Source organism: Tribolium madens, unplaced genomic scaffold, assembly GCF_015345945.1.
Source record: "Tribolium madens isolate multiple individuals breed KSU strain unplaced genomic scaffold, Tmad_KSU_1.1 Scaffold_96;HRSCAF=242;Tcas5.2_LG5, whole genome shotgun sequence".
NCBI lineage: Eukaryota > Metazoa > Arthropoda > Insecta > Coleoptera > Tenebrionidae > Tribolium > Tribolium madens.
The window spans coordinates 14,371,085-14,389,602 of record NW_025401068.1 but is presented as its reverse complement, the minus strand read 5'-3'; the positions used below and the strand labels follow the sequence as shown (position 1 = coordinate 14,389,602).

The window sequence follows — 18,518 nt, the reverse complement described above, 5'->3', positions numbered from 1 at the left end:
AATATCTTTTCATCTTTGGCTCCTAGATATGGATTAGAAGATCTTAGCTTGGCTTGGTTGTTTCAATTATGTGTTTCTAAAGAATGGGGAACCAATTTCTTGGGATTTAGAGTAGAAATGTTCCCAATATCGTTCAAGAAAGAGTCAAGTTCGTCTCATTCTTGAGCTTTGCACCTGGTGGTCGTTGTTTGTCACTTGATCGAAGCTTCTAAGCAATAATCATAGAATTGTGACGCCCTTTGACAGTTTTGGTAGTTTCCGGTCTTCAAGAATAATTACCGGGCGCTCCACCAATAAGATTCAAGTTCGGAACTGTTCAGGTAAAGGACATGCTGATGTGGTGGGGAAAGCGAACGCATCCGCTATACCAGAACCAGAACTAGGCAGAGAATACGTTTCAGCAGTCTGAAACAAACCGTGGTAGAGGGAGTATGAATCGCTCGTTTCACTATTCCGTCAATTCCGGGTGCATATTCCTAACTCTATCAAAGTAAAAAATGCGTCGGAGGGCTAATGAAGCTACGTGATAAGTGAATAATCAATGGTTCGTGTTTGAGTTGGAAAGTTTCTCGGGTTTCGGGAGCTTTGCCCGGAGTTTGTTTGTGTTTTTCCCCGTTGTATGGAAATCGTGACCGCTTTGTGTTCCGGAAACATTCTTTGTGACTTTTCAGGCAATATTTGGATTATTTCTTGCGGTTTTTACGTAAGGCGTCGTTCTATTTATTTTAAATATAGAATATATTAGGAATAGACTATGTTATCCTTAAGCTTTTGAGCGGCAGTTTAGTTCCTGCCTTTGTCAAAAATTCCTAATTACACCTAATTCAAATAGTTTAAGATAAATTGTAAGAGTGTTTTCCTACAAGTTTTAAGATAACAGAGTATTATTCAATGACCGAGTAATGAGTTAGTATTAGCGCAAATTTTGCATATAAATATTTACACAAACGATAAGGTAAAGTGGAGAACCAAAACTATATCGCAATAATATCTTGACATCTAAACAAAACTGACTGATTTTTAAATGAGTTATAACTAAATACATAGTTGTGAAATACTAGGGCATTCTACTGTTTATATAAGTTGGCAAAATCAGTTGATAATTCCTGCTTAAAAGATGTTTGTATTACAAACATTAATTGTAAATCTATATATCTGTAAACGAAAAAATTAGGTTGTAATATATTTATTATGACTAGTTTTATATTCAAATACAAATCAAATTCATGCAATTTTATTCAACTTACTACTAGACATTAAATGAAATGCAATTTTCAAAATATAAATTCAATATTCCTTTGTGTTGCTTTATTAACTGTGATATAATTAATATATTTTGCAGATACATATTATATTAAACGAATGAATTAAACAGTAAAACGTCAAAATTTTATATTAGCTTCAACGCATTTAAATCAGCTAAAGGTAACAAACGCATTAAGTCATGAAAAATTCTCTTGATGGCTTTTTCTTGTTTTGATTTGAATTGCAAGACAAAAATAAAATTTCATTATTTTTCTGTGCATTATTATTTCTCTTAAATGCCTTGGTATCAAGAATCTCAATATTAAAAATTTCTATCTTGTGTTATGTACTTCAAGTAGACTTTTTCTGTACTAAACTATTAAGCATTTTTTGTTTTTACGTAATTAATGGATTTGAAAAGCTGGAACCACATTTGTTGAGTGAATTTTTCAGTAAAATAAATTGGGTGTTATTGAAAAATATGTGTATAAAGTTGAAACGATAATTTTCACCGAATATAGCCACATTTTTAGCAGTCATCGCTAAAATTTTTAATTTGTGCGACACTCCGGCGCATATATTTTCTCCAAATGAAGAGAAAATGAGAATTACAATTTAAATTGGCAGTATTCTGGCGAAAGCCGGGTCCACCGAGTCCGTGTGCCTTAATATTTATGGCTGAGTCAAGTGCAGTGCTACAAAACAGAAGTGTCTGGAAGAACGGAAGCGCTGCTTTCAAGCCAAAACCTTTTGTAGCCCCCTTCTGGGACCACTTGGTTAATTTCAAAATTCTATTCAGACAGTTGGTAATTATTTTATGAGTATTTGGTGCTTTGTAATTTCTCATTTGTCGACGCTGAAAGTATACATTATGGTTCATCAAGTCTCGAATAAACGCTCTGAAAAGTTGGCGCAAACCTCCCAGTTAATGCATTTTATGAAGTGTATCCCTTGTTATAACTTAGCTGGTATCTGGGCAATTTAGAAGCAATGGTTTGAGACAAAACGACACGCTCGAATCCGCCGTTATTTCAAAAGTACGGCGATTCCAATCCAATAAGTCAGACCGAGGCTGAATTAGTCGGGGGATACTTTAACGCAAAGTTAAATCGGTGGGATTGCCTCCAAACTAAAAGTCACTCGAAGAAATTGACGATGTTTCAATGGCATTCGTCCGCAACAGAACGCAGGAACCTGTTTCATAATCGAATCGTTTCTATTTCCACTCGACGATTCCGACTTCAACTAGCAATTTTAATAAGTAATGCAAACTGCGAGACTTATTTATGAAATTTCTTAAAAGTCTGGGTTGGTGATGATTTTTAATTAAAAATTACTTATCTCTTCCCCACGCTCTGCCCTACAATAACAACAGAATCTCAGGTCTTCCTGTGACTTAAAAATTAATCTATCAAACGAGCGTTCGAACCAAAGTGCTGTCCAACATTGAAAAGCATCCTACCCATTATTGTTGGCATCCCAGAACGCTGGGACGTAATGGTCCCCAGAGCAATATAAAAAACTTACTCATTTCACGGCTGTTATTCATATTGAAAGGAACGTTTTTCACTTCGAAGGTTTTGAACTTTTGTTTTGCTACACGTAATTAATGTCAGGAATTGTATTACACATATGTGTACCTGCAACCAGGGTCGAGACTTAAACCCATTTTTTTCCAATTCCAGAAGCGAAACAATCAAAATTACAAATCTGGAAAATCCGTTACGAGTCAATGCAATGGCTTAATTAAAATCCTAAAAACTAAATCCGCATTGAGACAGAACAGAGACGTTGAAATTTTACAGTTTGATTTTAATTACAACCTCTCCGCTAAAAGCAAATCTTTTTTATTAATTTTTTTTCCCACAAATGATGCGCGACACTGCACTTGGATATTTTATTTAAACCTACGTTTTGACGGGGAATAAAATTTATGAATATTTAATCGATTGGTAGTCAATTTTTAATTTTCGAGAAAGCAGTCTTTAGGATAACGCTCAATATACGTTGTAGCTGTCGAAAAAACTTAATTGGAAGCCTAAAATGTCTTTTTTGTTAATTGAAAAGTGTTCCAGTGCGTTGACAGCTAAATTTTTAATTTAATTTTTTTACAGATAATGAAGACTAAATAAACTGTCAGACACAATATTAAAATGCATATTTGTTATTAAGAGGTACTCGTATATCAACAAAATTGTAAGTTTTCTATGCATATCTAATGTTTTTTAATTAAAATAAGCCAAATAAAAAATGCATATTTTGGCAACTTGGTGCATATTTTAGGAAATATTGCATATTTGTGCATATTTTCTTCAAATCACTAATTTCCGATTAAAAATTTCAGTTCAAGTTAAAAATTGAACAGTTTATGAAAAATGATATATGGTGACATATTTTAAAGAGAAAACAACCGGTAATTCGTAAGCCAAACTCAAAAAATTAGTACTCTGCTGGACTGTTTCCCTTTTAAATTGTATTGAACCAAGCGGTTTTTTTTTAAATCATTTGTTTCCAATAAATAATAATTAATATAAACTAAGTAATATAAAAATGATCTTATTTTAAGAACAGAATTTTGTTTTGTTTTTGAGTTATTCGATTTTTGTTGTCTAAATTGCTATATATGTAAAAAATAATTTAATACAAAGTAGATAGTTGTAATCCCTTAGATCATGACCTTCATGAAGAAAAATTTTTTTTGGTGGGTTGCCATTAAAAAAATAATATTTTTGTAAAACTCAAAAACAAAATAATAAAAATTTCGAAAAATTTAATTTTTGATAAAACATCACATTTTTATAGAACTTTATAATTCATCAATTAGTTTTTTCAAAAAATAAATACTTTAAGCAAAAAACGTTTGACTTTTTATTGTTCAAAATTTTGCATATCGATGCATATTTGGCATTTACGTACATAATTTATAAATAAAACCGTGCAGAATTTTCCGTCAAACTATAAAGTTTCAAGTTTATTTTTTTAGTTTGGGGGAAAAATTTTAAAACTGTTCAAGCTGCTTCAACGCTCCAGTTTTGGGCTCATTTTGTTGACTTAGTTTTTTTTTAATATACTAAAATTGGCTCTTGTAAAGTTGAATTTGCCAGATTTGCCTAACTCAGACTTATATTTAGATTATTTGGTAAATTGATTTTTATTTTCTTGGAAGCTCATTTATATAAAATCTTTAATGCTTAGGGACCGCATTGTTAACCGTACAATAACCAAATTAACAACTTTATAGAATCGTTAATGAATTTCAATTAAACGTGATTGTGTCAGCTGTTAACTCGATAATTGCATCAACATTCAACAGCATCAGGAATGCTACGTTTCAATCTCGTTTTTAACTGTACTTTATGATTCCGAGGTCATCGTTAAAGTCATATATGTATGTATCTGATTACATGAGTTGTTGAACTCTTGAGTAATTAAGAGCGAAATAGAATTTACAGTAAATAATAATTAATGATTTTCTTCTTTCGAGTTGGTGAGTTTCCTATCAGTGCTGTCTGAAGTTGATAGGCCTTAATTGATCCAATTGAAGCGATCGATTATCTATTAAACGGAGCGGTTCCAAACATCGTGCACTATTAACAATGCGTTTTAACTAAGGACTTAATACTTGATTGACAATTAAACTTCTTTCAATAATTGCAAACTCTCCATATTATATTAAAAGCGAACGTCCATCAATCGTGAGAAACGTCAGACGCAATATTCGAATCGTTCATCAGCTGCAAGCATTAAAACGTCGGGTTTATATCAATTGATTTTTACACTTTCTTTTAACCGAGCAAATTCTAAAGAACCATCAACTGCTTTCATCAACCTATTGCTGAGCCATCAAAATGATACGCCGAGAGGCCGGCTTAGTCACTACTCACATTAAGGCTATTACTTAAACCCGTGTCAAATATGAGCCCCACCTGGATCATACTAATGTATCCTAACTCATCGAAACGTTGCAAACTCAGTAATGTTTTTTGGAGTCGTACATAAATAATTGATTCGGTTCTCGTTTAAATTGCTTTGGGCGAAAAGTCGTTAATCTTAAACCTAAACTTATTAAAATTTAAACATTCGAATATTTTTCATTAAAAAATTAAGTGGCGGTCATTACAACTTTAAAAATTATCTTTTGTGGCGTGGGCGTAAGTGCAACGGCCACAACAGGGTAATTAAAAGTTAAAAAAGTCGTTTAGTCGTGTTGATTACGGCTAATTTACTATTTTGATTTTTGCCCCACGTATATTTAGTTTAGTTCGTGTCCAAAGTTTATCGCAGATATAATTAAATAGTGCAATTTATTGTCGTTTTATTTAGATGAAAACGCACAATTGCCATTCACCTCCAAGCGGTTTCATTGAATATCTTTCAAATCGACATGCAATTAGACGGAAATAAGAAGACTGCATATACACGACATGGTGTGTAATTAAGTGCAATATTGCGTGCTCACCTACAAACCCTATACTATAAACGCGGTTTCGTTAAAACTACTATTTCTTCTGAAACTACGCTTCAAATTCCTGAAAAATTATGGTTGTGGAAAATAGCTTCTGTTTGTTGAGGAATTCATTCTTGAAGTTAACTGTATGATGAAGCAAACTCGCACATAATAGGCTTGCTTAATAATAAATTTAATTTGGTGTTGCACAAACGGTGCGTCGGCTGGTGTCGAGTGGATAAGGAGTGGAGTTGTGTAGAACATAACTGTGTCTAAACTCGAAATAATCCTCTTTCTGTAATGTCTCAGACGCTGCCAGCTTCAAGTGTCTATTGTTAATAAAGGCTGGTGACAGCAGCAGTACGAGACACCACATATCTTCAGCTCGTTGAACTGTTCTCTAATTTCGAACCTCCAGACACTTATATGCATTTAATTAATAAAATGTGTAATTATGAAGAGCAAAAATTGTTAGCTTTAAGCAGATTTAGCTACTACAAGAGTAGGTAAACTCTATTATTCAGGACCTTATAGCTTAATGGATAATTGTATTATTCTTTAAATTTAATTAGATACTAAATGCGTAATAAGTAAGGTTTCTCTCAGTTGTTACAAATATTATTTACTTTCACGTCTATTTGTATTGTCATAAAATAATAATAATTATTATTGCCTCCAGTCACTCACTCACTTAAAGTTTTAAAAATGTGCAGTAGAAATTTCATTTTGTGTTATTGCCGCAGCCAGAAATTAAAACGTTTAATGGGAGCTAATCATTAGGTAAACTTGGAGTTAAGGCAATAAAAAGCATAGGTAAGCTTTCCACATTCTACCCAAGTTTTACTTTCTAATCAATATAAATATTGGTTAGCTAACAAAGCAAACAAGGCGCGCTTTTATCAATATTCCAAGATTCTCAAGTGGATCAGCGCTGTGGAAATTATTAGGAAAATTTAAATATTTATAGTGCATTTATCGTTTTTTGATAACATTAGTCAACAATTTTTTATCTTATTAATTCTTGTCTATGTATTTCTTTAATAATGAATTTGTGATTTGTTCACTATAAAAGAAAAAAAAGTGTATGGGTTTACAATATCCAACTCCAATTTGCGCAGTAAAAATAACGAACGTTCAATAACTTTGATCAAAATTAGTAAAATAACATAAATAACGTACATTTTTATTTTCGGTCTTGGTCCCTACGCAAGAATATTATTTATTATTGGTATTTATTATTGTATTACTGGACATTTATTATTTTATTGAGCAATCATTTTACTGAGCATTTATCATTTTGTGTATTAAGCGTATATTTTTCTATGAAACAATTTTTTTACTGTGCAGTTATTATTTTTTTTCCTAATACAATATTCAGTGTTACCAGATCTGGTGATTTTTTATACTAGTTTAATGATTTGGTGAAAACTTTTGTAAAAATTCTAATTTCTGATTATTTTTTTTAGAAACGTGACTGTAGTTCTAGCAGAAAATTAATGTATTTAGAAATATTTTTTTTAAATCGAGTATTTGCCCAAATGTAAAATGTAAAATTAACTTTTTAGTTTTAGTATGTTTTTAGCCAGAAACAGAACTATTTTGCAAAATGTCGTTAAAAACAAACCGAAAATTTATTAAATTAGCCCAAAACTAATGTTATTTTTGCATTTTTAGCACGTTTTTAAAATACATTCAATTTTTGCTAAAACTGACTGAGAAATTACTAAATTAGATTGAAGTTGATATCATGTTAGCTTGTCTCGCTCGATTTAGTTCGTTTTTGAACCAGAGTCTCATTTATTTTGCAAGATATTGTCAAAACATGCTTAAACACAACGAAAATAAATCTAAATTGATGTTATTTCGTTTGTTTCACTCGGTCTAGCTCTCTTTAAGTGAAATTTTGTTAAAAAATAGGACGAAAAATACAAAATATAGTCGAAAATGCCGTTAATTGCAAGATTTTGCTAAAACAAACCAACAAAATATCAAATTAAGTCATTATTTTTGCCTTTGTCAACTGTTTTAGCATGTTTTTTAAGTAAAAACGTAAATATCGGGTGACTGCAAATGATTTGGTGCCAAAAAATTTAATACGGGCAACTTTGACTTTCAAATTGTCATTCATTTGTGACGGGGATTGCTAATTTAGCCGTCACCTGAAACATTCTGATATAACAAATTTAGAAGGATTACCAATAATTCAGTGTTGCCAATAGATTTTTTGTCACTCAGTATTTCGCAAAATTTAATTAAAAACTACCCAAAAAATTATAGAATTAGATTAAATGAAATAGTGTTACTTATTTTTGAATTTTTTGAGCGATTAAGTACGTTTTCAGACAGATTTGCGAGATTTATGTAAAAAACGTGAATCTTCGACAGCATTAAAAAAATTTAAATCAGATAATCTTATAATCTGGTGAAAATAGGAGTAAATCGGGTAAATTTTCATCTCAAATCTGGTGAATTTAATTGTTTTGAGCTGGCAACACTGCTAATATCTTATACCTACTGTTTTTATGCTGCATTTAAGCTTACTTCTTCCATAAAATACGTCGTCAATCACATCATATTTTATAAGTACATAAAATACACTTATCTTGGTATTTTGTCAATTTTGACAAATTTTTGTATAACAATTTAGTAAAATTTCTGATCCAATACTAGTGTTGGAAATAATTTTGAAGATAACACAAGTTTTATAGTTTAAATTTTGACAGTTGTTATATGGTGGAACATCTTATTAGAAAAATTAGAAATTTCGAAATTTTGGAGATTTTTTATGAACAAAAAAACTGCGATTGTTGTTTCGTAAAATTGCATAGAAAGTGGGACTTGGCTTGATTTAATAAAAGTCGGATTTGTTGTTAACTGGACCATTTTTGCAAGGTAATCATGGTCACATCAGGCCGAAAATCATTTTAATTGTCTCCGCCTACCTATTACGTTGAGTTACGACTAACCAATAACATGGAACTAATCAATAGTATGCTGGAAAAATTCTATGCTTTAGAAAAAAATCTTCACTCTTATTAATTCGTCCTGAAGCGGTAAATAATTCTATCAACATAATGGATAAGTCTGAAAGGTGCTATTTCACAGTCACTGTAACGTTAGCAAAACCGTTTAATAATGACGGTCTTCTCAATAATATTAAAAGCAAGCACCCTTTTCTCCGCTTTTGTTGTGACGAACAATTGAATTCGTGCATTGTTCTTTTTGTGATTACGTAGGTACTTATATGGTGTACCTCTTGACGATTAGTTTCATGCTTCGTCGAAGAAATTATTTTTTTTAATAAAATGAAAACAACTCAAGTTATTGTTTCATATAGGCTTCTACTTTTTCTAAACCACCAAAAGCTGATTTTTTCAGAAATTACTTTATAACAAATGCTGTTCATGAGACACGGCAGTGAAATGGAAATTGCGCTTGTATTTTATTACACAATTTACTGATTTAAAGAAGAGGAATAAAGGAATCTGGATTATTTAGAGCTTTGCGGTTACTGTTAGCAAGAAGAGAGAAAATAAATGCGATAAATTGTGATTTGTGGTACAATTTACCAGTCAGAATAGTAATATAATTTGCGATATGCCTTGATTTATTTCTGAAAACTTTAAAGTCATATTCTGGAAACTGCATTTCTGATGAACGTTGTTTAAAATTATTTTTGTTTCAGATGAAGGCCCTGTGCAACTGTTAACAATGGTTCGTAAATTAGTTCAAGTGTTAAGTGTGTTGTGTGTAGTGGAATACGGAAAAGCTGCAAGATGGTCACACTCTGCGATGCTTAGTCCAGACTATCGACTTCTTTGGTCGTTAGGACCGAGTCCTCAAGACATCACGTTTGAATTGCAAGTGAGGACTCTGGGATATGTTGGGTTTGGCTTTTCAAAAGATGGCCGGATGACAGGGGCTGACGTGGTCGTTGGATGGGTGGACAAAGGACAAGTCTACTTCCAGGTTAGCAGATTTTCATTTGGATGAAATGGCATTATTTTCGTCAAGTTGTGAATAAAAATGGAAAATAATCCCATTTATACTATCTATCTGATCCTTGTTGCTCTTAAGTGTATGTATCATATGCACCCACACATGCTCCCACTTAACCTAGAGTGGATATCGATGTTTAATGAAGTGTAAGTGCTAACATAATGGACCTAAAGTATAATAAACAATAACAAACACTTGTGATGTAATTTTAACATAAACATAATCCAAGAAAAATTACTGACTACTACTTTACGACTAAAATATTGCTAAAAAATAAACAAAAATTTATGACATAACTAAAATCTAATTTACGTCTTTTCAAAATATACCAGACGTGCGACTGCTAGTAAATAAACAATAATTTGACACGTGTTACATTAAAATTATCAGTGTTTTATAAAGTTTTCCCGTCGGATTTAAATTAAAACCCCAAAATAGATGTAACTCTTATATGTGGTTTATTTAAGACGTCTGATTGCATTTCCTTCATTATTTGTGGTTTTCCCGAATATTTTTATTTTAAAATTGTTCTCTTTAACTGTAGGTAGCTTTATGCGTTGCACTAGATTTAACAAATTCCATTAAATCAAATGCAATGAACCGAACAAAGTACCTTTCATTATCAGAATTTTATCATAAAGTGTTAACAAATATGTATTATTCAAATTGTATCAAACTTGATTTGTTTGTCATAGAATAGACGGTTTCGTAATAAAGTAGAAAATGTCAAATGCATTAAAGAAACGTGTTTTTTGTACACATGCTTTAAACGATCTATATTTAAATTGAAAAAAGACAACTCAGAGAGGTGCTTTAAGCTGAGAATAAGTGAATTCGACTCCACTTTACCTACCTTATGCTCCCAATTAAAAAGTTAAAATTACTTTTGTTTCAATCTTGCGCGAGTAAAGTTAAGTTTTTGTTTTACAATACATTCTATACAAAATTGCACATATTTCTGAATCAATTTTAAGCAAACATTTATAATCAAGAATTTAATACTTATGTTACTGTAAAAGAATGACCTTTTTTAAAAAACAGTTTTAATTGGCATATCTTTGGATTAAATGATTTTTACTACTCAACATGATTTTTCGTTTTAATACATCAGTTGTGTTAATGAAAAACAGGTCTATTTAGGTTTTTAGAAGCTTAAAATTTATTGAAAGCACTTTTAATAACTATATCATTTTTAATTCATATTACGACAAAGTGGAAAACAGTACCTATAGTCTATTTTGGTTTAAGAAGGAAGTAGATGACAGCAACATCTGATAACCAATTAATTCCACAGTAGCAAATTTTAATTAATTCAAATGACAAGGAATATGTTTAATCAGCATTTTAGTAAAACTGGTTGTCTATGCATTCAGAAATTTAAATTTTTAATAATTATTATGATTATTATAATTGTTATTATGTGAATGCTATTATATCATCAAACAAGAAGAGCCATATTTTCTTTATTAAGTTTTACACTAAAAGATCAGAAAGAATTCAAAACTTTCGTCAAAATAACAAAAGTCGAAAAAATTCATCAACTTTCAAAATTATTGTAGTCTTTTGAGGCATATTAATCAATTAATCATTATCTCCTGGAACACTTCCTTTTTAAAAAATTGAGTACATGTAGGTGAAAGGTCACTTAGTTGTGCTTGTACACTTTTTATGAGGTTCATGTGGTTTAAAATTGTTATGGAAATGCATAGAACAGATTTTGATGCATTTTTTTAAGTTTTGCACAATATTTAGAATTTGTAGACAGCTTTTTACTTTTATCTAAGTAACTTCTTGGTACATGAGTTTAGCTTTAAAGCCATATTACTCATATACATTTTTTTTAATAATGCCTTGTTTTTTATGCATTAACTATGGACTTACCACTTTTTTATGGTGTTCAAGTTAAATAAATACACACAGGGTGTGTCAGAACTCGCGTCCCAAAGAAAAATTTCACGTAAGATAAGGTACCAGGAACAAGGAAAAAATGTTTCAAAAATTCTGTCCGTCAAAAAATTTTTGACATTTGAAATTTTTTTTATTTAATGATAATTATATGTTTTTTATAATTATTTAGTAAAAATACAAAAATTTTAGCAATAAAAACCACGAATAACATTAAACAGAGTTACAATTTACCTTGTTTCCTCTTCTAATAGCTTGTAGCAGAAAAAACTTGGAAAATTGTTTTTCCAACAGAAATAAATAGTCAAAATGCAAAATTGAAACTCTCATAACTTCGATTTTTTTAACATTTTTTTCATGTTTCTAGTATCTTACCTTTCTTTGGGGCGCGAGTTCTGGTGCATCTTGTATAGTTAACTATCATTTCATTTAAGCTGTCATAAAAGTTCTTCATAGTTTACCAGCAAGCAGCAACAGAGTCCAAAATAGACTAATTTTGGAATTTTATGTGCAACAATAAATGAGAACTGTTAAAGAAAGATTTTGTAATATATTTGTTGCTGTCTGCAAAGTTACACCAGCTGTTAAGTTGCACGAAAGTACCATTTTGTGTATTCCTGACCATATGTGCAACAACAGTTCACCTAAGTATAATAGCTGAGAAGTGAGCAATGTCTCTTGGAACAAGTTTTTCCTTCGCATATTTTTCTTTAATCTTCCGTGGGTGTATGTCCTTTTTATCCGGTATATGTCCAGAGAGATGGTAATAGCAGATAATCTCTATCCGAATATCGCATAAATAACCGTAAACAGTGCCTCCCAGGACCGGCGGTCATAACCGTATACCTGGTCTGAACACAGCAACAGCCGCATATTAACATAACGAGTTTCACTTCGCTATATCATCCGACTGTCATCTAAAACTGTATGCTAATATTTTCATTCCATTGCAAATGCACCTTTGTTTAAACTATCGCTGCGTGTATCACCGGTTATAAATGACCATCCAGTAATAATATAATAGGGTTTGCTGCGTAACACAGGCGCAACATTCATCTTGACTCGAATGAGGAGCAACACTAGAACTCCAATCTTCACGCCAAAGAAGTTCACATAATACTTTCATGTAAAGTAGCCCTCGGCTTTCTAACCAGCTGCTTTATAACAATCGTGGGCGGTAGATACCATCACCACTTGGTCAATAAAATTCCATTGAAGAAATGGGCGTATTAAATAGATCACACTGTTTAAAATATTTAGTTTGGGTACCTATGTACAAAGGAAATTGTTTTTTTCATTTGCATCTCATTAAATTAAGATGCAAAACAAGCATAGGGTGGATCAAAGACCGACTCTACAACACGCTAAAACAATTATTGTCAATCGTTTTAGACAGATATCACGCTATTTATTCAACCAAAAATCTGATTTAAAATGCCGAAACAGCTGGGGTAATAGACAATTCGCGTGGCTTCGCCATCTTGCTCTATACCAAGATGGCTGCTTTTAAATTATAATTCAGTTATTAACGTCAGGGTAATTGATTGATATCAGCCGCTCTCCCAGTCGTATCTTTTTCCCATAGATCAAGATAGAGTTTAGTACTTTTTTACGAACTAAACAAGTATCGAAAAAGTTGCCTAATTAGCCAATAGAAGGGTTTATGATGAAGGACCGACGCCTTTGGGCTCCATTGTGTGAATCACATCTTACAGAGTCTGTATTTTATAGCAGCTGTATGATAATGTGGAACATTTAGATCGGAATCTTGTCGCTGCCACTTTGTGACCGAGACTCGCACACAACTTCGTGTTCTGCTCCACCGAAATACACATTCCACGCTCGACTCAACTCCATCTTAACAAATTCGTACAATTAAAGAAACACAAACACAAAGTTAAATCGCATAACTTTGAAATTTTCTGGAGAAATAAGTTATTATCATGTCATACTGTTTTGATTACTTAATATAATGAAACTAGAGCAAAGTTGAAATAATTTCGCAATAAACAAGGAAGAAATTGCCGTCGCACTTGTAGTTTTTTTATTGAAGATTAAATATTTCGAACGGAAATAAATGTACCCCGAAAAATTTGAAGGGTCATGAATTCTCTAAAGGGAGTATTGATTGATTTAATCTCTTTCATATTTCTTCTGAATTTCAACACTATTTTATTGCTTATCTGTTGTCTGGACAAAATACACACTCTGTGTTTCGCATACAAAAATTCTTCTCATTAATTAAGTCAAGTTATCTCTACAAATTTGTTGCAGTGGATAAACATCTTTATGTCTTTTGTAAGCATTTCTCATAATGTTGAGGCGTACAATTTGTAAGTGCATATTTACTGTAATCAAGATTTAAAGTGAATGATATTTTTACCAAATAATAATCTTAATTTGGCAAGTATAAAACTAAGCCACTAATTTATATCTGGGGTCAACAAAGTTATGTTGTTTCAGTAGTCGAACGTGCAGAGAATTACACTCCACGTCAAGTGAGAAAATCCCTTTTTAATGAGCACCCAGATTCGACTCATTTTATGCGCAGTCTCGGAAACAGGGCCTTAATCTACCTGAATTTCAGAGTTATTTAAATATATCACCTTTATTACGTATTTTAATTAAGCTCGACTGTTATTTTCACTGTTTTGACTGCGTTATAAATTTAGCGGATATTCTCGTGGTGGAATATTTATTAATCCCTGTTTTACAAATCCCTATTGTTAATAATAGAAACTCAAAATAAAAATTTAAGATTCCATTTGTTTAAGATACCATTTTGCTGGTAATAAATAGTCTACCATTTGCCCGCTTCGAACAAGGGCATTACGGTTTAAAAATTTATCTTGGAATAATGTTCATATGAATAATTCAAGACCACTACTAGTTTCTCTTACGGGAATATTATCTTGAATTAATACTAGATATTGCTTATACTAGTTCGATTTATTTGTGTAAACCTCCTGTTTGACGTTTCTAAATTGAAACTGAAAAATTTACATTTATTCACTAAGCGTGACACTAATCCTAATAAATTCAGGAAAACATTTTTTATCTTTCGGCTATTAGGTGTGTCTAATTAAGAAATAAAACTCGTTAGAGCTGTGTCAACTGTTTTAGCAAAAATTTATTTATAGCGCAGATTATCGTTTAAAGAGCTTAATTTGACTTTTTAAGGACAGTGCATGATCCGCTTGATTATCTCAACGAGCATCCATTAAATTATTAATAAATTTCTCCACTAATAGTTTTCCAACAAAAACAGCACTTCATCTAGAACAGTTTAACGATGTTGGAAGTTCCATTCATTGTGCTGAGCATCGACTTGTTCCTAACGAGTGATTCATCACGCCGCGTATGGAGCTTATCTCTTGGGGTTGCCGATGACTTCCTTCGACGCATAACCACCAACGGCGTCGCTATTTCACCCCCACAAATATTTCAGAGTGAATTTTCGGGAGTTTGGCTGATTTTTTCAGATTGCGGTCTCCTTTTAATTTACGGGAATTTTCTTCCCTAATTCTTCCTGATAGCGCTTGTTGTTTGCTTTGATAGATATCAAATACGGCACACGATATCAAGGAGAACTGGAGCGAAGGACGATCGATATTTTATAAGGATCCTCTGAGAACGAATGATTTTAGTCAACGCCTCTTTTCCACTACGATGCCGGCTTTGTGAAACGAAAAATCGAAATCAATTCTGATTTTCTGGCTTATATTCGTAATAATCTTTAACACTACAGCTTCTCTTCAGATCACAGATTCAGATATAGAACGCATAAAAATTTTTGAAATAACCTTCTCTGATAATTGAGGATGTTAACATGAAGATTAATGTTAAGTGTCCTATTACATAAATTTTACCCATTGCCCTTTCCTTAATTAGGCAATAAAAGAATAAACATAATAAAGGCAGCTGCTCGTCCTATTTTATACGGAAGTATGTATTTTCGTGATGCTTCTATGTTTCTTCCAAATTCCTGGCATATCAGTACGAGTATTTGTTTATTCGAATTGAAACAAAAATGTTTGTATAATTAGTACTAGACCTCACTGAACGAAGGGAATTCCAAGTATTTAAAGTAATATCAAATGGATGAATTTTGGACTTCAGTGATAAAGTTTGTAAGCAGACATTAGTATTTGTTTGCATAAAATAAAGAATTCAAGATGTTCGCATAAATTTGGCTCCAAATATTTTTAATATGCGATAGAGTAGGGTTTTTGTGGGTTCGGTGGAACAGTAGCAATGTGTAACATGTGGTTTCTGTTTGGCATCGTATATTAAATTTTTTTTAGTTTTTTTTTAAATATTAATGTTGAAGTATTTTTAACGAATCAAGCCATTTTAGATGAATATTTTAGTCAGCAATCGCGATCAATTTTTTGTCGTGAGATTGAAACGGTTTTCTCGAACTAATTAATAGGACTAATTAGTATGCAAAACATACCCACATATTTTACACTTTTAAATTAACAGTTTAAGGAATTTGTCTAATTATTATGGGACCAGGAAAGTGCTCTTTTTTTCTTGGTGTGACTTTTGTCTCGCTAGTAGTTCAAACTGTCTAACAAATAATTATAGTAATAGAATTTTACGGCTTGATTAGAATTTATGAAGTTAGATGCCCGCACTTATTTAAATGAAATTTCAACACTGAATTCGTTTTGTCACTAGTTTAAATTATAACATTTTATCGGTGGTTATAATTTAAATAATTACATCGCCTTTGGAGGCAAATGATAATAATTTACACGTTATCTGACGATGGGAATCTTTGCCACCGACCACAATTTTTAACAAAACTCGACGTGTAGTTAAGGCAGGTTGCAACCAAACAGGTTTATCTAATTGATTATTTTTTCCAGTGAAAAAACCTTAATTAAATTCCTTATAAATGCCTATTAGATGTTTACCAGTCGCAGAATAACAGGTAGCTTAGGAAATGATATAAATTATACCGTTATCGACGCCTCATATCTTTCCACTTACAGTTTCACTTGTTTTAACTGCACGAGGTGCCAATGGTTTCTTTATTCAAATTTGGGGCTTTTGAACAGTGACAAACATTCGAAACGAACTCATTAACTATTTTCGGCTTGATGACTTATTTTTTTGAGCTTTTTACCGCGGGAACAGGTAAAAATGTGCTATGGAGACACCTTTATTCTTGAATAACTTAACTTAATCAGAAAATGAGAATGCAACGAACGATTGCACGCTCACCTACATAACTCCGTAATAATAACCTTGTGGCGTTGGCCTCAAGCAGCAATTAATCAACCGACGAGTAGGACTCATGTACATCATTAATTTTAAATTCTTTTACAATTTACTGTTAATTCGTTCAACCAAACAGGAAATTTTAATGCATTTCTCCCAAAAATTTTCTTATTACGAGTATTATGTTTTATTTTTACTGAATATAAAGAAATTCTGATATTATGCCGTAAATTACGACGTACTAATGGCCTTAGATTTGATTGCAAAACTTAACAATAACATTTAATGTAATTACACCTGCATTACTTGAAACTTGAACCTCCAGTTATGTCTCGATATCCATATGATGCATGTGTATTTTATTTCCACTAATGAATGTTTTGTTCAAACATTTCAATAACTACCCGGATTAAGTTTCAATAACAGAAATAGTAATTATTTATAATGCATTTTTCACACTTCAATTACAGTGGAACTCCTCTATAACGAGTCCCGGTTATAACGAAAAATCGGCTATAACGAGTAAATCCTCTGTTACCTTGCCGTTTTATACATATACTACTCCATGTAAAATTTTCCCTCTATAGCGAGTATTTTTCTAGAATTGGGGTGGATATAACAAAACTTTTATTTTGTCCAAGATAGCGAGAAATTCTGAGAAATTTCTGAAACAAATCGGTTATAACGTGAGTTCCTAGAAGACATAAAAATCCTGCGAGTCTCCATTACGTATTGTAACTAGAATTTTTTTGGAAATGTTTTTTTTTTGTGGGCTAATGTCTTACTTTCTCAATTTTGAACAACTTTTCAAGCAGAGAATACTTTGTCTTTCTGTGTCAATGTGTCGTCCTCCAAAAGAAAATCATTTTCTATCAAAGAAAAAATATTAATAATAAAATAGTTCGAAAGTGGTAAAAAACAAGGTGTAATCTGCAAAGAGAAAAATTTAGCAAGCTCTACATTGGCAACAATTTTAAAGAACAAGGACAAGAGCCTTATAGTACAATTGGAAACTGCAATTGATAAGATAAAAATGCTTTATTACAGCAAACAAACAAAAATTACAGTTTTCTTAAGCATTGTTTTACACTGCTTTAATATTCATATTTAATAAATAACTTACATAGTGCATGTGTAAAAACTTTAATTATTCATGACTGTAGCGAAAAACGGTTATAACGAACAAATATGTTGGCCCCTTGAGTTCTCGTTATAGAGGGGTTCTACTGTACTAAAAAAGGTATAATTTCGTAAAAAAAAATACAGTATGCAATGATTGCTATAATGATGTTTGTAATGTTCTATATCCCTTAACATCAGTCTCAATATTCTTACGTTACCAGATTACAATGTCTTAAATTAATAAACTAAATTACATATTTCAAAATTGCTACTGAGCCAAGATTCAAGTAAACAAAAAAATTAAATATAGTTTGAACACCTACATATTTTCCATACTTGAAATTAATTAGAAATAAATACCAACTGATTATACAGAGTGGTTATAAATGATTTTCATCTAGCCAGCTTTGGAATTTTTTTGCATGTAACTTTATTTGTGCCGCTCTACTTTTTTGAAAGCTTTAGTTCTGTCATTAGTGTCACTTATTAATTAATAATAAATTGTTGTTACTTAAATTTTTATTGTTTCAACTAATTTCCAGTAATAATTGATAATAATGTATACTTTGGA

The 18,518-nt window shown here is 31.6% G+C and overlaps 1 protein-coding gene across 1 annotated transcript in view; it reads left to right on the top strand.

Moving 5' to 3' along the window:
• The first annotated feature begins 406 nt into the window (after positions 1–406).
• LOC123012593 (MOXD1 homolog 2) overlaps positions 407–18,518 on the top strand; it is a 30,644-nt gene continuing 12,532 nt past the window's right edge. The window contains exons 1-2 of the mRNA XM_044410616.1: positions 407–703; positions 9,378–9,661. Coding sequence (XP_044266551.1) covers positions 9,404–9,661 — 258 coding nt within the window. The 5' untranslated portion in view covers positions 407–703; positions 9,378–9,403. The remainder of the gene's footprint in view (positions 704–9,377; positions 9,662–18,518) is intronic.